Source organism: Chlamydotis macqueenii, chromosome 5, assembly GCF_036417535.1.
Source record: "Chlamydotis macqueenii isolate bChlMac1 chromosome 5, bChlMac1.mat, whole genome shotgun sequence".
In the NCBI taxonomy this organism is placed as follows: domain Eukaryota; kingdom Metazoa; phylum Chordata; class Aves; order Otidiformes; family Otididae; genus Chlamydotis; species Chlamydotis macqueenii.
The window spans coordinates 40985087-41007581 of NC_141560.1; the positions used below are offsets into that span (position 1 = coordinate 40985087).

General features: G+C 40.3%; 1 protein-coding gene across 6 annotated transcripts in view; it reads left to right on the top strand.

The window, feature by feature from the left end:
• Positions 1 to 789: 789 nt before the first annotated feature.
• The window catches only part of ZNF106 (zinc finger protein 106), a 109181-nt gene continuing 87475 nt past the window's right edge, over positions 790 to 22495 (top strand). For 4 of the 6 annotated variants that reach the window (XM_086750020.1, XM_086750025.1, XM_086750021.1 and 1 more), the window contains exons 1-5: positions 790 to 923; positions 11425 to 11510; positions 12837 to 12898; positions 17088 to 17285; positions 19577 to 21673. In XM_086750020.1, the coding sequence (XP_086606146.1) occupies positions 11457 to 11510; positions 12837 to 12898; positions 17088 to 17285; positions 19577 to 21673 (2411 nt within the window). In that variant the 5' untranslated portion in view covers positions 790 to 923; positions 11425 to 11456. Of the gene's footprint in view, positions 924 to 1923; positions 2027 to 11424; positions 11511 to 12836; positions 12899 to 17087; positions 17286 to 19576; positions 21674 to 22495 lie in introns of those variants that run through there. The other 2 variants (XM_086750023.1, XM_086750022.1) reach the window with 2 other exon arrangements.

Sequence of the window (22495 nt, forward strand, 5' to 3'; positions counted from 1 at the left end):
CGCCCGGAAGCGGGAACCAGCACCGCCCGTCGGAGGCGGTGCCGCGCGCCACTGCCAACATGGCGGGAAGAGGCGGACGCCCGCCCCGCCCCCGCACAAGCAGGGCGGCGGGAACGCTGAGCTGGACGGCGGCCGCCGCGTGCAGCCTGTGTACACCCAAGGTGGCGCCAGGCGAGAGCTTGTGCGCATGCGTTGGCGTCCCGCTTCTTCCCCCGCCGCGGCAGCGGGCTTGCGTTGTGATCTCCCTGCTGGGACCTCGGAACGGGGCCCTGTTTTCCCTTCTCTCGGGATGCTTGAAGCCCCCTTGGGTTTCTTAAAAAGCCCCAGCGGATAACGGCTTGTTGCACGCTGCGCAGCCCAGGCACAAGCACCTGCACTTGTCCTTCAGCCTTTCAAATGGCTCCTGGAACGGATTTTCTAGGCGCAGCCGCCCTGGTTGGGCTGGCCCAGCGCGGCAGTGGTGGCTGCTCGCTGCAGTGCCCGCGCTTTAGAGTGGTAGCACGCGGCACTGTCTGTGTTTATAGCGCTATGCTTACAGATAATAATAAGGCTTATGATCGTTATCGGTTGGTAAATGTTCCCAACTGACAGGCAACTGCCGCTGCCCTCGCCATGAAGGCCGGCCCCTTCAGGTCTCCCCTTCCCCAGGTGTTGCGTCGCCCCCCTGTCAGGACTACATTTCCCGGCAGGCTCCAGGGAGGCCCAGGCGCAGCTCCCGGCGTGCAGCGCGGCCGCCTTCCTGCGGGCGGATTGGCCGTGCTGGGCGGTTACCCCGCCCCGCCGTGCGCCGCGGGTCTCTGTGGGGTCGGCCCGTGCTCCGGTGCTGGTGCTGTGAGGGCGGCGGGCCCCGGGGCCAGCGGCCCTGCTCGGTCCCGGCACGGGAATGGGTTTCTGGGCCGCTGCCCTGGCGAGAGGTGCGATATGTGAGTACCGGGAGTGGAGGGAGGAGGGGGCCGGGGGAGCTCAGTGGCGGCAGCAGGAGCGATGGGGGCTTGCTCCGGCTCTGGCGGAGGGGGCGGCCTAGGGAGGGGGAGCAGGGCAGGCCCGGCCTGGCCTGGAGGGGCTGTAGTTGGCGTCTTGTCTTGTGCAGACATGCGTTTTGCTTTGCGTTGTGAGCATCCCTTATTGCTGTAGTGATCTCTGAACTTTGTTATCCGGTTAGAGCAGGTTCTCTGTTAAAAATGTGTAGCCGTCACGCTATCTCTGTATGCCTGCCAGAAGCGTTTCCAGTGAAGCGTGGCTTTGGGTACAGAGTTGCTTCTTCGTAACGTACAGCTAAAAAAATGCATCCTAGTGAAAGCATGTATGAATGTGGTGATAAACGTTTGGTAACCTAAAAAGAGTGGAAGTGATAGTGTGAAACAAGTCTTAATAGTACAATGAAATCTGAGCTATTTAAAAGTAAACATTCATAATTGCAAGCAGGGCAGTTCACTTGTAAACTTACATTAAGAACTGTTCAGAGGTGCTTATGAACTTCAACTTGGAAAAGTTTATGAACATTAGAAGTGGTATTGATGATTAAAGTTTATACTTAAATATTGATAGTGGTTTCATAACAATGGTCTCATGCAAGTAAGAAATCTTCCTCTTCACATTCTGTCCTATCCCTTCTGAAGTGCAGCTTTAAGAGGTTTGTAGAACAGATGAATTCTGATGAGTGATCTGAGAGAGAAGAGGACTGAGATTTGGTGGACTGTGTTTCCAGCATGAGTTCCTGGAGCTGCTTTTCCTATATGTGTGCTGCTTATTTCTGTTCTTTTATCATCTGCTACTTTCATTCAAGTCTCAATTACTATATTAAACTAATAAACTGTTTTGCTGAATTGATAGATTCTAGTCTAAAAAACACTTAAGACTTAAAAAAAATTAGTTAGTAGTTTTGCTGAACTTTTGAAATTATATCCCCATTAGGACTGCAATATTTGGGATGAATGTTGCAGGTTCTACAGGCCAACACAATGTGGCTTTGTAACTTCTTCCCTTGGAAAAATAGATTCCTATCCTGAAGTCTCTTCTGTTAAAGGCAAGTGTTATTATCTTTTTTTTTCAGTCTTTGCTTGACTTCAGTTGAACTAGCAGTAAAAGGCAACTGCATTTGCATGACCACATATGTTCCACTATTGACTGATCTTATTTTTTTGTATGTAAAGTTTGTTAAACAGGTGCCTTGTTCTAGCATTTTCAATTTGAAACAAATAATTGGTTTTAGTCAAACTATGTTAGACTATTATCTGAGACACTGTGGCCAAACTTCATGTAACTTTTAGACCATATGTCCAAGAATGTCACGTGTTTGAAGATACGTCAACTAAATGCGTCTTAATTTATGCAGAGCTCTGATATCCAGTACAAAGAACAACAGCAGCCACTATCCTATAAATACATATCCAAATTGTGTACAGGGATACTAAGACTTGTAATTAACGTCATCTAGGTAAAATTAAGGTATTTTTCACTTGTAAAGACAAAATTCATAAGATATCTGGAATCAGACTGAAATTTGATCAGAATGAAATTTAAATTGATAAAATTCTTTTTAACATCTGCTAATCATCTTGTGTGAACTCTGCCACCAGATGGTGTCATAAGATTTGAGATGTTATCTGACTGAAGCTGATTATAGGAAAATAAGAGGATACTATGCATTACAAATAACTTCTTTGTTTTTATTTTTTTTTTGTATTTGTAGTGTAAGGAATTTTTCTTACCTAGTCCTAGACTATTTTACATTTTAATCCCAAGTTGACAGAGCCCCTAATATTCAGCCCTGGGATAAACTGCCTGTCTTATGGAGGTGTAAGAATTCAAGCAGACCCCTGTATTTCTATTGCCTGGTCATTAATGACTGCTGTCTTAATGTTTGGGATCCTTAACTTGAATTCACTTGGCATCAAAGCTCCATTCACTGATGTGTTACCCGACTACCATGGTTTGAGTGCCTCAAATCACTTTCCAATGGTTCTTAATACTCTGTAGTGACTATATAAATAGAAGCAGCCCAATAACTGACTGACTGCTCTCCTACATGCTCTCTTGCATCTACGTAGATCCTTCTTAGATAATCTGTGTCATTTTGCCAAGGCCAGGTACCTGCTTCTGTGGAACTGCAGTAGGTGGGATGTATAGAGTGGTCTGTTTTCATTTGATTTCCAAGTCCTTGTCTTAGGAAGGAAGATAAGGAAGTCCTTACCTTCCAGTTGGTAAAAGAGACATAGTATGCATACCTGGTATTAAGTGTATTATGAGCTACAGCCAAATGTTACAGAAATAAGTGTAAAACTAAGCAGCAGATATTTATGTCATTCTTACAAGGGTCTGTTTGTTGAAGACCTTTTATGAAATAACACAAGGTTATCAGAGTAAGCTGATGTGAATTCTTTTGTAAGTCACAGAAATAGCCAAATTGGGTAGGTTATTTTTCCCACGTATTGTGGATCACTATCTTGCTTCTTAATAAGACTTTATCTCAATTATTAGCAGTTATGTTTGAATCTGTAATGGTAGTAGAGAGACAAAGACAATGCCCCTCTCCAAAGGGTGCTGATAGGGGTCTTAGTTGGAGTACTATGTCCAGTTTTGGACATTTCTTTGACTGTTGTGGAAAATTTGGAAAGAGGAACAGGAATTTTAATAGGGTTGGGAAACATGTTTGAAGAAAATATCTGAAGAAAAAGAGTTTGCATGTGTCTAAAAACTAACTGAGATTATAGGGGGAAAACAGAAGCTTTCCAAGTGTGTGGATTTTAGGTGTCCTAAATGACAACATACAGCAATGATGCTGAGCAGCTCTCCATTCCAATTAGGACGGTGTATATCTCTGAAACTTCTGGTGCGTAAAAAGCTATCACAAGAAAGATAGCAATAAGGTATTTACTTTCGCTAAGTTGGCATTATTTTCTCAATTTACAGCAACGAAAACTTACTTTGGATATTGGGGAATTATTAACATTGCTTATACATAGGGAATTAAAAGATGCAGTTTTATTGTGACTTAAGGGGTATATATTCTTCTGGTCTACTCTCCATTCTTAGATTTACTTGAAGTAAAAATAGGTATCAGTGAAAACTATGTTCATGCCAGGTGTTCTTGTGCCTGTGCTGGGCTGTTTGTTTAAGGTATTTCTCTACAGTCTCCTTATCTCTAGTATACCTTACCTGTATGTTGTAAAAAGCCAGCTGTGCTCGTGGGATTGCATGCAAGCACTTTCTGCTAGATGTCTTCTAGGCTGGTTAGTAGAGTCAACTGTATTGCTTTTAACAGGAACTTAAAGAACTTTGATCTGTGAAATAACTCTTCTCTCTTTCCAGCTCAGTGTCAAAACAGTTGAGCACTTGGCTGCCCAGTTGTAACATTTGCTGTGCAGTGGTGCTCTTTGAGTGCTGACAGGTCTACAGTACCCTCAGTCAGTCATGAGGATGAAGTTAAATCTTGGAAAGCAGGGAGGAATTTACTTTAAAAGTCTTGCTTCTGGTACAAGTGTTTTAAATATTGGACTGTATTACAGCCCATCTCCTTTGCCATGTTAAAAAGCCTCCTGTGACTACGAACTAGTTTGTACAGTGCATGGGAGCGTGCTAGAGGAGAATAATGCTGTGAGTTGTGACTTAACTTTAGTAAGTCCTTACGTTTCTGACTGATGATCAGGTTAGGTTGCACAGAGCAGGGCCTCAGTAGGAGGGTTAAAGTGCCTCCCGTGTATCCCTAGAAGTAATGTTAAGGTAATTGGTAAAGTTACAGTCTAGAAAGGGAACGCATAGTGAATTCAGATGCCCCAAGGGCAATGAATCTGGGAAGGAAAGATGGTCTTTGAATGTCAGTGCTTTATTTCATATAAATTCTGCTTGAGGTGATGAAATTTGAGCATAGTCTTGTTATGATTAATTACTTGTTTTTGTACAGCATTCTCGCAGCAGTACATGGCTTTGATGTTTAGAGCAGCGTGTCATACAGGGAAGTGGTTTTATAGTCATAAAATTTTCCCTAAGAAAATCTCTCTCTATGACAAGGCTTTAATAAATCATTATTTGGTTAGATTACAATCGCTATTGCTTTGTAGCATTTGTTTATCACAGTAGGTGATTGGATATGGCTTTCAAAGGCCTATGTGGGGTTCTCCAGGTTTTCCTGTGAAAAGACCAGGCTTCTTGGCAGACTAGCACAGTGAGTGATACTGATAATTAAACTACTGCTAGGTCTAGCCTAGCAGTGATTGTTAAGTGCTTTTCAGGGCCTAAATACATTTCCATTCCTAATTCTTCTGAGCGCAAGGCTTCTCTCCAAGTCAAAATGACCTTGTGTCCACCACTTCTTCCCATCAACCAACTGAAGATTTCGTGAATGCGCTTTGTGGTGAGTTGCTTCTTTTCTCTCTGCTCTTCTCTCCTTTCCTGTGTCTGTGGCAGCTGTATTAGAGTTCTACAGCTGAACTACGATGTATGCGATTGGTTGCTGCAGGAGAGAAATCACTAAAGCAAAAGGAATGACATCCCTGTGAGGAGCTGAGAAACGTGTGGCTGCAGAGCATTCTGCCACGGTGAACTTCTAGACTCCCATTCTTGTCAAGTGTAGAGTTTCCACTGCTATCTGTAGGGACACGTAGCATTTAGGCAGGCCTTTGGACAGACTAGCACTGCTGATCTCTTTGAGGCCTCCTGAGGATTTCTAGGCAGCTGGAATGCCAGGCTGCCCGCCCCACTCCATTGCACTTGTGGCTTTATATAGTCAGAGTGTTGAGCTGCTGATTTGTAGCAGATTTAACCTTGACATACATTTTTAATGTATGTTATCCGGTAAGGTTGAATAACTGTGGACAAATGGATGTTGTAGCAGGAAGTAGTCTAATGCCTTATGTTCTTTGTAGACTATTTTTACTCGTGAGAAGTGTTCTGTAAAATCTCTGTAGCAGACTTGCTTAAGTTAATTAAAAGTATGTGGTGTTTCCAAGTTCTGAGCATGTGCAGGCTGTGAGCAAGTTGCATTTACATGACATAGTTGTAAAATTTGTCCCTTCCCTTGAAAACAAATAAAAATCTCTAACTGAACAGTTACATCCCCTCAAAATAGGAAGTTGTCATAACATCTCATTTGTTTTGAAGACTTTGTGTTTTGCTGTTGACATATGTTTCTCTTTTATATGGTGGTGGGGTCTTTTTGGTAAAACCTTATCTTTGCTTGCAGTTTGTTTTTTGTTTTTTTTTTCTTTAAGTAGCTTGTTTTCCCTTTAATATCCCATAAGAAGTAATTTGCAAGTTGGTTATTTCAAAAGCATAAACTGTTAAATCTGATAAAATGTTGAAGGTTGTTCAGTGTTTAAAGTATGGGTTGGCGTTTTTTTTTTTTTGTTAAGAATTCAAATATGCCTACATTTATGTAGAGAAAGCTCTATTTCTGAAGTTTCTCAGTGTTACAGTTTTGTGATTGAACATAGCAGTGTATGGTAAGATGAAATGCCATCACTGACTACAGGGCTCAAAAGCTGGCTGGTTCTTGTCGCTGTTGCATGTTAAGTGAGGGAATAGCTTCAATTTATAATATTTTTCAAAATACTTCATGAAAGTTATTTTGCAGTGAAATCTAAGTACTTCATTAAAGAGAGCCATGGGTTTTATAGCAGGATTTGGGGGAAAGCGAAGGATGAAGGGAAGTGCTTTATGTATGTAGACAGTAAGTCAAGAGGTGATCTGGAAATAGAACGTGGGTCTGTCTTTTCTCAGTCTCTGTAGCATCTACTAAATCTCTTTATTTCTGAGTCCTTGCCTCTAAGGGCTTCTCTCTGTGGAGGTAAAAGTTTCACTTTTCATAGTGACATCCAATAGCATTTGAATTCCATTAGTATTTTTAGTACTCTGCCATAAGTAATGCCCAGTTGATTGGGCAGATAGCCTAAAACTCTTCCTGTGATCGTGTATAGTTACTATATGTTTTAATTAGCCAAAACAGGTGTAATGTTAGCTCTACTTGGAAAAACTTTTTAATGTTATGTGCTAACTGGTCTGAGCAAGCTACCATACTTTACTGGCCTGCTTTTCCTGATTTAAATCCCATGCTGCTGTATCACCCTTGTGCAGAATGAATTCTGTAAATACCCAAGTAGTCTTGAACAAGATCCTGAACACATGTAGGGTACGACTCCACTAAACCACAAAGTAGTGTTAGTGTAGAATGTTGAGGGTGTACAGAATATTTTAATGCAAAAGGAAGTGTCTGAAATTGGTGCAAGGATTAGCACCCTTGCTTTTCAGGAGTAACTTAATATTAATCACATTAAAACAACTCTCCAATGTTGAGTAGGCATCCAAACATTTGTCATTTGTGTATGGACCAACTGAAAGTGAAGAGGAAAGCCTATAGAGGGTGGAAGCGGAGACAGGTAGCCTGGGAGGACTACAAAGAGGCTGTGTGAGTGGCCAGGGATCGCGTGAGGAAGGCCAAAGCCCTGACGGAATTGAATCTGGCCAGGGATATAAAAAGCAACAAGAAAAGCTTCTATAGGTATGTAGGGGACAAAAGAAAGTGCAAGGAGAATGTAGGCCCCCTCCAGAGGGAAACTGGTGTCCTAGTTACCTGGGACATGGAGAAGGCTAAGGTACTAAATGACTTTTTTGCCTCAGCCTTCACCGATAAGGGCTCTTGTCTCACCACCCAAGCTGTGGAAGGCACAAGCAGGGACTGCAAGGATGAAGAACCACCCGCTGTACTGGAAGAGCAGGTTCGGGAACATCTGAGGAACCTGAAGGTGCACAAGTCCATGGCACCTGATGAGATCCATTCACAGGTCCTGAGGGAACTGGCGGGTGAAGTTGCCAAGCCACTGGCCATCATATATGAGAAATCGTGGCAGTCTGGTGAGGTCCCCGATGACTGGAAGAGGGGGAACATAACCCCTATTTTCAAAAAGGGGAACAAGGAGGACGCGGGCAACTACAGGCCGGTCAGCCTCACCTCTGTGCCTGGCAAGGTCATGAAGCAGATTCTCCTGGAAACCATGCTGAGGCACATGGAGAGCAAGGAGGTGGTTGGTGACAGCCAACATGGCTTCACCAAGGGCAGATCGTGCCTGACCAATTTGGTGGCCTTCTATGACGGGGTGACAGCATCGGTGGACAAGGGACAAGCAACGGATATCATCTACCTGGACTTGTGCAAAGCTTTTAACACTGTCCCGCATGACATCCTTCTCTCTAAACTGGAGAGACGTGGGTTTGATGGACGGACCACTTGGTGGATAAGGAGTTGGCTGGATGGCCACACTGACAGAGTGGTGGTCAACGGCTCGATGTCCAGGTGGAGACCGGTCACGAGTGGCGTCCCTTAGGGGTCCGTGCTGGGCCCGGCCCTGTTCAACATCTTTGTCGGCGACATGGACAGTGGGATTGAGTGCACCCTCAGCAAGTTCGCCGATGACACCAAGCTGTGTGGTGCTGTCGACACGCTGGAAGGGAGGGATGCCATCCAGAGGGACCTTGACAGGCTGGAAAGGTGGGCCCGTGCCAACCTCATGAAGTTCAACCAGGCCAAGTGCAAGGTCCTGCACCTGGGTCGTGGCAATCCCAGGCACAAATACAGGCTGGGCAGAGAATGGATCGAGAGTAGCCCTGAGGAGAAGGACTTGGGAGTGCTGGTGGATGAGAAGCTTAACATGAGCAGGCAATGTGCCCTTGTGGCCCAGAAGGCCAACCGCATCCTGGGCTGCATCAAGAGGAGCGTGGCCAGCAGTTCGGGGGAGGTGACTCTTCCCCTCTACTCTGCCCTGGTGAGACCCCACCTGGAGTACTGTGTCCAGTTCTGGAGCCCCCAACACAAGAAGGACATGGACCAGTTGGAGAAGGTCCAGAGGAGGGCCAGGAAGATGATAAGAGGGCTGGAGCACCTCTCCTATGAGGACAGGCTGAGAGAGTTGGGGGAGACCTTATAGCAGCCTTCCAGTACCTCAAGGGGGCCTACAGGAAAGATGGGGAGAGGCTGTTCAGTAGGGCCTGTTGTGACAGGACCAAGGGGTAGTGGTTTTAAAATAGAGGGAGGTAGATTTAGGTTGGATATTAGGAAAATTTTTTTTACGATGAGGGTGGTAGAACACTGGAACAGGTTGCCCAGAGAGGTGGTGGATGCCCCATCCCTGGAAACGTTCAAGGCCAGGCTGGATGGAGCTCTGAGCAACCTGATCTGGTTGGAGATGTCCCTGCTTCTTGCAGGGAGGTTGAACTAGATGGCCTTTGAAGGTCCCTTCCAACTCTTAACCATTCTATGATTCTATCATTCTATGATAGTCATAAATAATTCTTAGATCTGTTGCAGCTGCACAGATCTGTGTATGAACAGTATGTTCATTATGTGCTCCTGTACTCACCTGGGAACCTACTGGAAAATCATGAGGCTGAAATATCTCATTTGTCTCTACTCAGTTTAAGCTTTCCTTAACTGCTGTCTCAGTTGAAATACTTTTAAAAACAAGTTATACTCTTTGTATGTGGTTTCAAAATAATTTGTTTCAAAACTTGGTATTTCTGTGTTGTGACGTTCCATGAAGACAGGTGCTTTTGCATGGACATCACTGCTATCGTATGAATTTATATGCATGCTCTATATGGTCTAGGCTGGTGCAAAGTTCTGGATGATCTTGTGCATTTGTTGGGGGTTATTTGTCAAACTAAATAGCCGTTACTAATGACTGGAGTACATCAGGTGCCCATGTCATAAAGCTAGAGGATGCATATTTAAACAGTATCAGGTATTTCAGTGAGATCAAGAATGGCACCCTAGGAATGTTGGTTAGGGAACGTAAGAAGATGACTGAATCTCTTGTGTTTTAAGTGTCTTTGTTTTGGTATTATGATGTGGATTTTTTTAGGGAGGATACTACTTTCTCTGTCTAAAGGTGAAAGGGCTATTGCAACTCTCAGTTCCTTCCCCTTTAGGCTGGACAGATGCTGGTGCATTGTGTTAACTGTAAATAGACATGCAAATGCGGAGGAGAAGAGTTACTTGTCAGAGAACCACATTTTTAAATTAGAGTGGGTGTGGTTTTATTTGCTTGTTTTTGTTCCTTTACAGTTGGACAGTGCCACTGAATGTAAGAACTGCTTTAACTGCAGGAAATCTGGATTTGGTAAAAATGTAGTTCTTGCCTTTTGCTAACAGCTTGTAGTCAGTACCAGATTCGGAGGGTTTGATGCCCCTGATGCTGAAGGCTGATGGTAAATTAGAATTAACTCTGTGGGATAAGCTGTGGAGATGAGCTGTTAAAGAAGGCTCTTGTAGGTTAAGTTTGATGGCATTAGCTGAGTTAGCTCTGAAGTTGACTCGTGTAAGATACACAAATCCTTCCAAGCTTTGCTTTTTGTGTGGAGAAATAAAAATGCCTCGTAGTAAAAAGATACATTTCTTTCCACTTCAGGGTGAGGAACTGCCTCTGCCAAATCAATAAAAACTACTACAATGCTTGATCATTCTGCTTTTTTAGTGTCTTTTAAGACAAAGAAGAGGGCAAAGATTATACCCTGTTACTTATGCAGATATGTCCGTCTTTGTATTGTAATCTAGACTGTCATGTACCCCTCTAATGTAATTGCTGTCGTTATGGATTGAACATTATGCTAAAATGCATACAGCATTTAATTTGACTTGCTGCTGCTTTCATTTGCATACATGCAAGTCTTAAGTAGATCGGTGTTAAGATGTTTAATATTCTGGTGCAAAGTTTTGAATAGTCTTGTACTGTTGGTGATAATTATTGAAAATCAATAGCTTTTATTCATGATTCAAATACTTAAGGTGCTCGTGTAGAGCATGATGTTAGAATGTATCTTAAAATGCTGTCTAAATTGAGTATTTCAGTACATACATATATGTAGTTCTTACAGAGGTTAATGAGAAAAATACTGAATTTAAATCACTTTGTATTTTCTTTCATCATGAATAAATGGACTGATAAACCTTGAAGACTGATGGTCTTTGATGTTGTCAATGGCCTTCGTTTCATCTTCCTAGGACCTTAAATATCTTACTTGACCTGCCGTGTGTACCAAAATAAAGATCTGTGTTTGCCCTGCTTGGTTTCCCCAATTCCATCTCGTCATCCTAGTTAAAAAGTGGTTTTTGTTAATCTTAGAGTAGCTGAGAGGATTCCTAAAGATCTCTGTTTGCTTGTAGAATGAGTGCCACGTCTTGATGGATAAGGAACAAAATGAAAGAAAGGGAAAGCTACTTTTTATTATATGTATTTTAGATTACTTCAAAACTACCTTATCTGTTCTTGAAGAATGTTGACTATGCACAAGAGGTGTGTATTCTGTTAAAGAAACTCAGCACAAGTGTTTTCATGAACAGTAACTTGTTTTTACTTTCCTTACTAAAACAGATTAATGAAGAAAAAAAAGTAACCCTGGAAGTTGGTTCTATTTCAATTTTTTTTTTGTTTGCAGGTATGGGATAGGATCTTTCCAGAGTAATAAGCATGGTTCGAGAACGAAAATGTGTATTATGTCACATCGTGTACAACTCAAAAAAGGTAAATAATTAATGCTCTACACCTATCGGTAGATACTAATATGAGGATAATAATATGAAATGTTTGTAAGAAATGTTTCCACTTTTAAATTTTCTGAAGTATGAGGGTTTTTTCCTCTACTAGACATATGTTGATCTGGGTCTATCACAAATCAAATAATATGTTTGCATGTGCTTTAGAGTTTCTTTCTTGAAATGAGATGTACAGTGTGCTTGATTCTGAATGTTAGAAATGTTGAAGTCTCTGAGTTTTTTATTTTGTTTTATAAAGGTGCCAAAGTGAAAAGCACTCAAACTTATTTGGCTATAAATTGTGATATGCTAGGAATACTGTAACACACAATTTCTGATTCCTTTTGGGAGGTCTGTGTTTCCATATGGAAGGAGAATGTGGAATTATGCAGCACAACATGTGTTTTCATTAATGCTTCAATTTGCTGTGTTTCTTCTGTGTATTGCATATCATGCAAAGCATTATATGAAACTGAGTGTTTCTTAATGGACCTTAATATATTGCTTAGCCACACAGCACATGGATATCTTGCAAATGCCAATGTATTAATTCACACAGTTCTTCAAGGTTGAAGATGTTACTTTCTCTTTGCGGATGGGATTTCAAGGACTAAAGAGGATAGTGATTAGTATCTGTTCTTTGAAGATTTCCAAACACTTTTGCTGAGACACCAAGAGAAAGATAAATCTTCTGAACTGCTTCCTTTCACTGAAATATAAGCATTCTTTCTTTTTCAGTAGCTCTCTTTCAATAGTAGTTAATTGTAGCAGCACTGCAGTTCACAGATCAAGGTTGCTGTAAACGACAAACTGACATGTTATGTACATCTCAGTTTCTGAAGTGCATCTAGCAGAGTAAAATCGTATATGATGATGAAATTACAACTATGTCATAACACAAATACAGAGAGTCTGCTTAGATTGCACAGGAAAAATGTTTTAAATACTGTGGTACTGGAGAGTAGTATCAATGAGATTTTTAATAAAAATGATGATCAACAGTAGTTTGTCAAAAATGAGTCTCGTAAGCTTTGCTACATGCACTCCTATTTGTCTTTCTCCTGCAATTCTGCTTCCCTTCTGTTGAATTCTAATGACTCCTGTACGTCCTTTCTCAGGAAAGGTAACATTATATGACTTCCTGAGAGTGTGACTGCTTGTGCTTTCATCATCATAGAAATGGGAATGGCAGCTGTTACAGCCCTACAGCAGTAGAGTGCACCTTCCTGCAAGGCAGGAGAGTTCTCAAACGTGAGCTTTTCAAATATAATACTGTTTTGTTTTGACCAATTTTATTTTTTTCCGCATGTTGAAGGAGATGGAAGAACACATGAGAAGCATGCTTCACCACAGAGAACTTGAAAACCTCAAGGGAAGGTATGAGAACAATCATGTATCCTTCCTCTCTGCATTTTGTGTGTCACTCTCTGGAAGAACTCATGACCTATTTCCCATATAAGCTGAATTGCATAATTTATTTTTATGCATTGCTTAGTTGCGTGCCTTGTGATAAAGCTGGTAATGAACATGTTCTCTTAATGTGAAAAACTCAGGAGGCAAACAGTGATGTGGAAAAAAGCTCTCCTGTATTTCCTGGACTGCAGTGAAGTAAAATTAAAGGATGTGTGTTTTAGGACTTGGCAGTTTCATGCTTAGTTTCTTGGAAGCACTAGAATTCTGCCTTTGGCAGAATTATGAACACTGGTATTTTCCTTTTTAAATTTTTTTCAAGTTTTCAGTGGTGTAGAAACAATTGTTGATCTTTTAAACCACTGTGAGAAGACATCTTGGGTGTAACGTCTGCACCTGCTTGAGTGACTGTCTTGTCCTCTGCCACCCTTGTCCAGTTGTTTGGTTAAGGAACTTAGCGATGGTGGATGGTGTTTTCCTTCTGGTTTCCTTGGTTGTATTTGCAGCCTTTGGAAAGCGGGAGGGAGTTAAGAGGTATTCAAATATCATCCTGATAGTATGGAATCAGAGTGCATTTAAAAGTTCTTTCAGGTGTATGGGTTTTGAGGTAGCCAGAGAGATGAGGTAGTCTGTACTTAAGTGTTTGAACTACAGAATAATTTTTAATCATCTTTGAGCACAGACTTTATGTGGAAATGGCAAATCTCTAAAACACTTTTTAAACGACTGAGAAGTGATCCTCTTTCAACTCCTAGGTGTGGGAGATTCGTTTTGTCAGGACATCTGTCTTATATCCAGGGAAGAAAAAATGTAGACTACTTCTAATTGCATGCTAGCTTTTTGTTCATGTAGCTTTTATTCTGTTGCGTTCTGTAAGGGGAGAGTAGCTGTTAGGGCTCTAGGCTTCTTTTTTCAAGAGTTAACTGTTAAAGAAAGGCTGCATGAAATTAAGACTCTGACCTATACTATGATAGATGCTAATGCCAACACAGTTAAGTTGTGCCAGGTTGAATTCTAGTAAAACTCTTAAACTGTTTTATGTTTCAAAACTAGAGGGAGTTAGAAACTTACTTCTCTTCAGTAACTTTTTGTATGCAAAGCATATGTATAGCTGCAGAAGTGTCCACATTTGGCGTACAAGATTGTATTACATGCATGCCACAGATGAAGACATTTGTTTGAGCCAGCTATATAGTATTTTATACTACTGTTGTGTGTAGTTTTGTAGACGAACAGGAGTGCGTGTAGCAAAGCTTACAAGCCTGATTTTTGACAAATTACTGTTGATCATCCTTTTTATTAAAAATTGCTAACAATTGCTAACTATTGCTGTAGTTTGTCTAAATCAGCACCTTAAAATGTTTTTAGGTTAAGACTTCCAGAAAATCTGTAGCATATGTGTATGCTCATTTATATCTGCTAACATTTCAAATTCTGTCTCTGAAATAAAAAAATAGCCCAGGAACAGGAAGTAAAAAAATACTGCATACCTTGAAGTGCATATTAACTGTCAATAAATAACCTTTGTTGCCTAATTTCTACTTCCATTTAATATTTGATTAATTTTTCTGGGGCTTCAGAGCAGGTTAGTAAACGGGGAAAAGAACTTCCTTCTTCAGAATCTCCATCATCAGCCGGTCTTTAGGCAAGGGTTATGTGGACTACCAAAATGTTAAATTAGATTGAACAGAAAATTAAATAATCTTTCCCTCTTGAAATTAGATTTGCTTTAGTGGGATTCAGAAAATCTTCAAGTTGTCCCGAATAACAAAGTTGTTCTTTGTCACATTGAGAAAATGTATAAAGCAGCTTTTTGGAATCTTTTTTTTTTTTTTTTTTTAATAAAAATGGCTTTGTAGTAAAGATGGAGGGCATAAAAATGATAAATTCCTCATATTCCCAGCCCTCTTCTTCCCCCTGTCCCCTTTTGCCATGCTATCCCTTGCTCAGCCTTACATTTCTTAGGTTTTTTTGTTCTGAATTCAACTACTTAAAGGAAAAAAAAAAAAAAAAAAAAAAACAAGCCACCAAAAATGCAGATAATTCTGTTTTCTTCTCTGCTGTGCCCCACGCAACAGAGTCTTGGGAGCTAGGAACATTCTGAAAATGTGCCTGGGATCAAACACATCATGGTATTTGATATCTGTTCTATTGAGCATGAAAAGGATTTGTTCTGTTACTGAACAGCTGGGAAGGGGTTGCTCGGAAACCAGAATGTCCTCTGCACTAGAAACTGACTTAGGGCTTCTGGTCAGCTAACTTGTAGAGCATTTCTGTTCTGGACTTTTCTTCTGGCAATGGTTCTAAGATCTGCTTAAAATTTCACGTATTTTGACATCTTATTTCTGGGCTTCTAATTTTTTTTTTTTTTTTTTTTTTTTTTTTTACGTTTATGAGTCTTGAAGGTAACCGTGATTTCTACAAGTTAAATAATGTGTCCACGGTGGCATGCAAATGGTCTGACAATTTCCATAAGACTGCAATTAAATTAAATTTGTTTAAGATAACTGTCTTCATTACTTCTTTCAGTAGAATGGATGGAAGATGTTTGTTCTCAAAATTAATCGTGAACTTCATTTTTTACTGTGCGGCAGCGGACCTGCTGTCTTCCCCTGTCCCTCTCCTTCTTTCGGCATCTTACTGCCTTCAAATTTAACATCCAACCAGAAGTCACTTTTTAGACTTCCTGTAGGGAAGAGGTAAAGGAAATGCACGCATTGGTTCACACTTTTCTCCTTTAAAATTTAATTAGTAATCTCAAGGGCTAGAATAATTAGAATAATTTGCTGAAGTATTTTAAGGTTCTTTTCCTTTTCTTGAAATCTTACTCCATGTGATATGTAAGGAGAACTGGATATCAAGTACAAAACTTTATTGGTTTGTTGTTGTTGTTTTGTTTGCGCTTTTTTGCCTTTTTTTTTTTTTTTAAATTAAAAGTACAATAATGCTTTTGTACAAGGGACATGGAGTCTGTCTTCTGAAGTGCAAGTCCAGTAAATGAAGCTCCCGGATATTTTCATACTGAGAATACTTTTGTCATATTTATTTCAAACACCTTTTGGTCTTTTTGTTCTGTATGGTAGGGAAATTCATAGACATGATCAGTGTGTGTTGTGGAGTGTGCCCAGTCCTGGGGCATAGGGCGATCTACTTTTATGAATTAAATGGTGGAACTGAGGAAGGCATTGTGGAGGCAGGCACTGAATCTGAACTTGGTCCCACTGAGTCATTTGCAGCGGACTCTGCTCATTAAGTTTTTTATGAATTTTTTTTTTAACTGGTGAACATATTTTCCTTGCTTAGGTTTACTACTAACAACGTATTTTGTTAACAGTGGAGTATTGAAGGATTTGTTAGTGGAACAAGTAAGGTATTTCTAGAAATTTGAATTTCTTTTTTTTAAAAAAAAAAAGTAAAAAAAATGTTGCAACCTTAATCCAGTACTCACTGCAACTTGAGTAAAGCCATTTGTCTGACACAGCTGTCATCTTCCTCCAGCTAAAATAATTTCTTTATTTTTTAAGATAAGTCCTCTAAAGTGGAAAGCAGACCTCATGCACACTTGAACCAAATAAAGTACAGTGAACTGAAGACACGCTCCCATCAGTTGCTGTGGTGTGGAGTCTTTGGATTCCAGGCAGCAGTCTCAGCTGTCCCAGTTTAGGTTATGTTGTATCAGGATTGGCTGTATCCATGCACTGTCTCCTCCCTTTTCTAAATTTCACTGGGGGAAGGCTCAAGGCAAGGATTAAATGTAGAAGCTGTCACCAGGCTTCCCCAGTGCAGCTGGCACCATGGATGGGCTTCAGAGCAGCTCCTGCTAGCTCTGTAAGCCTTCCACTGCCTCCTCGCTCACTATGTTTCCTCTGAAAAGATTTTGAGTACAACAATTCAAGAAGAATTCCTCCTCTCAGTTAACACAGCTTTATTACCAAGTCTTTTACCTCTTGATTGTTGGAAAAAAATCTTTTAAAAACTGACCATCAAAAAACTAGACCTCGAAAGAAAAAGCCAGAGAATTCCATTAACTTAAATATACCGAGCAAAATCTAATTACCTTGAACTCAAGCACATTCAGAGGAAACAAAGTAAGACCAGAGATCCCTGCCATGCCTGTTGGCAGAGTTGAAAGTCCACCCTCTGCCTCTCTTCCTAGGGACAGCAACCACGAGTGCCGGGTGTGTAGGGTGACACTGGTGGGTTTGTCAGCATATGCCAAGCACATCTCCAGTCAGCTGCACAAAGACAATGTTGATGCCCATGACAGAAAAGAGGAAGAGAAAGAAGAAGCAGAAGAAGAATACCTTGACAAAGAACTCATTCAACTAATCAAGCAAAGGAAGGAACGGAACCGGTGAGTTTTCCTTTCTCCTCTTAGGTCATAGAATTGCTTCTAACACCGTTAGGGTATTCTCCTAAGGTTTAGCTGCTCATGAAATGTAAAGTGCCTGTAACCAGTGTACTTGTTATGAGAACAGTCTGAGAGCCTATGTGGATATTGTAGTTTCAACAAGTAAACATGATTCTGCTGAATGTTCTTGTTCTGTTGATCTGCTACTAGTAAAGAAGTACAACTATTTTCCATTACGGATAAAAACGGTTCCCATTGTGGAATCTTGTATTGTGAGAGCTGTAATGTTTTTATTTTAATATTTGATATGCATTTAACTGAAAGGCTTAGTAAATGTGACACTAGTGCTAATACTGTTTAGGGTGGGGGGGTTGTCTGTAGGAACCTGTCCTCTTAGAAACTGTTACTAAACATACTTTGTTATAAAAGTTTAATCTGTCTATTTTTAAAATGAATTTGTTCTGTCAATGTCACACTAAAATCCCATAATCCTTGAATGAAAGTTCTTACTTGTTTTATCTTACTTCTTACAATTAGCTAAACATAATTCTAGTGGCTAACTATGAAATAGAAGGCTACAGAGAGTAATAAGTATTGCCTTTTATCTTCCATGTGACTTTGCAAGTGTGCATTTTTAATATGATGTTCCAGTTGGGAATATATTGTTTGAATAGATTTATGACATGAGATGGTATTAAAGGGGCATATGATTTTTAAAAGAAGCTTTTGCTTGCTGTGTCTAGAAATTTCAATTAGCGTCTCCAAGTGCTCAAATCTGTGGAGATTATTTGGTTTTGACACCATTCTGTCCTACTAGGGTGTCCCTGTGCTGCACAGCGGTAATGTTTTTATATTGGTCAATACAGGTAGCGACAATGTCATTTTTCCTGGTTTTATGGTAAAGGAGTAATGCTGTCAGTACAGTGGTGTTCTGAGGCAACTGAAGTCTTAGAAAATATCTCTCTGCTGGATGCTGGTTTAGAGGAGGAAAAAAAAAAGAAAGTACATGAATTAAGTTACTAATACAGTAAAATTGTTTCCATTAGGTCATAATGTAGTTAAGTCAGCTCCTATAACTTACAGTATCACTTAGACATCGTTTCTTTGTATTCTTATCTTAGAGCTCACTTTATCTTATGCAGTATGCAATTTCCCATTACAGAGTAATTATTTGTGCATCTGTTAGCAAAACTGGAATGTGTTGAAAACTTAGAGTGGTACAATATGAGTTTTCAGTTTACTGAAACCAGTTGTTTTTGAGCAGTAGTGTGAAAGTTTCCTGTTTAGCTTGTCCAGGGATCTAGAAATAATGTATTGCTGTAATATCAGAAAGAAGCATTTCTGTGATCAGTTTTTGGAAAAACTTTTTTTGTTAAAAACTCCTCATTTGGTAGAATAAATACTTAGAATGTTTGTACTGCTGACCCTGGGCATAGCTGTCGGGTTAAGATAGCATTTATCTTTAAATGTACATGAGATAATTTACCACGTGTTCGTGATAAGTTGCCAAGCACAAGTACTATCCAAAGGGCAGCAGATAGTGCTTCTGGGAGGCTCATACAGACTCTGCGTCGCATGCTGTAGGCTGTTCAAGTCTGTGGTTAAAACAAGATGAAATATTTTTATATCTGAGGTACAACTTCTCTGGATGTTCTACATCTGTGTTTTAACTGAAGCTTTATAAACTGAGACATGATTTCAGCTGTTTTCTCTAGTAAGTAGAATAACTGCTTTTCTCAGCAGTTATTCTGTTATTTCCTTCTATTAGGAAGTTATTTCCTTCTATTTTATATCAACTCACTCTAGATACACCATCTAACACCAGCAGAATAGTCTTCAGAAAAAATAGTTCTCACTACTAATGAATTTTTCATCTCTCAAGATTATTAAAATTACAAAGATTATACAAGAGAAAGAAGCTTTCTTTTTGTCTGGTTTTTATTAGTCCGATAACTAGTAAATAGAAAGAAATATTATCTTCCGAGTTAAAAAGAAATATTTAAGAATTAGTCTATTGAGCTGTCCCTCCACCAAATCAGATGTTCTTGTAAGAGCAATTTTGAAATACCATGTTTTCCTAAAGGTACAACAATAGTTTTGAATGTCAAACACTACAGAAGCCTGACCCATAAAGCAGCTAAATAAGTTATCTCTGTTTCTTTTTACTAAAAAAAAAAAAAAATAAAAGAAATAAAAGTTTTCTTCCCAGTGTAAATACAGTGAATGAGGCTTGTGTGCTGTTGGATTTCAATGGAGTGACTTCATAATTTAGGTTTTCCTCAATTGTTTTGTAGGCAAGCTGAACCAAGCTGTGCAAACCAAGAATTAGAATGTGATGATAGGAGATCACAGAGAAGACGAGAAGAAAGAGCTGCTTACAAAGAAAGAGAAGCTTATGATCAGTCATCGTGGCATCATCATAATGCATCACAAAGGGACTGGAAGTGGGAAAAGGATGATTATATTAGTCCTAGACAAGGCAAATTTTCACATTCTCAGAGGAACCTTAATATAAACAGACATTCAGGTGGCCCAAGGGGGCGCTCTGGGTGGCACCAAAATGTTTCAGGAAGCTCTTCAAATCGGCATAACTATGGGAATTCTGGAAATGTTTGGCATCCAAATGGGCGGGGAGGAGGAACATCAAATTGGCATCACAGTGCCAGGGAGAGAAATTCTACTTGGCACTCAGAAGGAACAGGTCACTTTTCTAGCTGGAATTCCAAGAGTTATGGAGGAAACTGGAAATCTAGTCCTCATGGTACAAATGGCTGGAATTTTGGAAGCTCAGGAGATACATATTCGGTAGAACCAATTAAATATAATAAGGAAAGATATACATGGCAGCGGCAGGAGAAAGACATTGATGTTCTGCCATACAGAGATCGAAAAAACAGGAGTGACTTGCTTGATTTTACTAGTGATAAACTTGCTTCTGAGGGGGCATTGGATTTTGGTACATCAAAGCAGCCAGAAAGCAAAACCTCAAGAGCCAGTGGAAAAAGTGGCAGTCCTTCCAGAGATAAAACGTATCGCTGGACTCCGTATCCATCCCAGAAAGCTGCAGAGCAGCAACCACGGTCTGAAGATAGCGTTTCTAAAACTTCAGATAAAATAGATTCTGTATTTATGCCTCTTACTGATTCATCAATTAAAGGAAAAACTCGTGAAGCCAATGTTAGCCTTTCAAAACTTAAAAAACGGGAAGCATCTTCCTCTTCTAATGTAACCTCAGATCGCCTTGATTCTTGCAAGGTAATGAAAGACTGTTCCAGTGGTGAAAAGCCTGACAAAGATGATGGCAGAAGCAATCAGATGCCGTCACTGAAATCCCCTCTTCTGAATATCACAGGTAGAAAGTTATCTTCCCCAAAGCAAGACACAAATAGTCTCTTAAAAAATGTCAAGCTTCTGTTATCCTCAACTGGTGGTGAAGAGCAGAATCATCTGAATGCACTGAACTTAGAAACGAACAGTTTCTCCTCTTATTCATCGAAGCTACATGGTGCATGTGCTGGTAACTTACAAGACAACAAAGATGTGCTTGGTAGCGGTCTTGGAGAGCCTGTTAATAACTTAAGTGAAGCAGAACAAAACCCCAAAGATGTTCAGTCCAACCATTCCTTGCAAAATGCTCCCTTAAGCTCTTGCAAGGATACAAGTGACCAGAATAGGGAAGAAACTGGGAAAGCATCTCCAAAGAACGAGTTCAGACTAGATTCGTTAGAAGATGTGAGCGATGATGATTTAATGGCAAGTGAGAAGTCGGAAGCAAGACTTGAAAAGTTGGGTTCTTCTGTTAGTTCTTGTTTACCCTGTGACACTCTAGGAGGTAAACTTGCCACCTCTGAAAGGGAAGATGATGAAAAGCCAGCTGCTTCAGGTATTGCTTCTGCTGATCTGAAAGATTCTACATTTCAGATGGAATCCACAGTTTCTCTATCAAACTGTCAGGACCAGTTGCATGTGGATTTGAAAACATCCTCACAGGATGGAGAAGGGGATGAAGAGCATGTCAAGTCACATGATCACTTTGGAATGGAAGGTTTTGAAAGTCCTTCAGATCATGAGCTACAAAAAGGAGGAAGCCAGTCACTAGGCCTCCTTCCTGATTTAAGCAAACTTGGCCTCCCTGCCTCTCTGCAAAGAGACCTAACACGACATATTAGTCTGAAGAGCAAAGTTGGGACACATCTTCCAGAGCCCAATCTCAATAATGCACGGCGCATTCGGAATGTGAGTGGCCATCGGAGAAGTGAGACTGAGAAGGAGTCAGGGCTTAAACCCACTCTCAGGCAGATTCTTAGTGCCTCCCGGCGAAATGTAAATTGGGATCAAGTTATCCAGCAGGTAACCAAGAAAAAGCAGGAACTTGGCAAAGGTTTACCAAGGTTGGTAGCTTTCAGATCTAACTATGCCTCACTGTGTGTGTGTGTTGAGAGGGGAAGGTTGTTTTTCTCCAAATCTGAAATTAATTACAGAATCCTAAAACTGAGACTTCAGAATGAAGCTTGCTCTTGAAGAAGAGATCATACCATGATCTCTTGCTTATACAAATAATTTAGAGTTTTTATGATTGCTTGCTGCTGTGGATGTCTATCCATAGATAAGTAATAGTAGTCTGCTGCTCAGAAAAGATTCTGATCAGTTCATAATCATTACTTAATACTTAGCAATGTACTTGCTTTTCAAGTTGTAGTAAGTGGGAGAATGTAAAAATGCAATCAGGATATGAACAGTGCTGTGACAGTTGTTTATTTCTTCATTTATTCAGGAATACAAGAAATGCATTGCTGCAGGAAGAATAAATGGTCCCTCTTCGTTTGTTAATCTTTTAATCTGATATGCAGTTTGGTTTTGTGTTTAGAGGAAGCAATTGTAAAATACTTCACTTTGGGAAATTTCTTTAAACCTGAAGTTTTTGAAGCGTTTTGAAAAGATGTCATATTTGCTTATTCCAGACTTGGTTTGGAATAATTATAATAACATTATTTCTAACTTGGACATCATGCTGTCAGTTCTTAGCCACTAAATATAATTTTGTGATAGACATACGATATTCCATTGCCAGATGAGACAGAAAGCACAGAATACCAGTATAATGAGTTGCTAGATCTCTTAAAGCAGTAATGTGCATTTGGAGAAGGGGGAGGCTTTTTTCTAGGTTTGGCTGGCTTGTTACATGTGTTCTTATTTTTCTTTCTGTCTTGTTA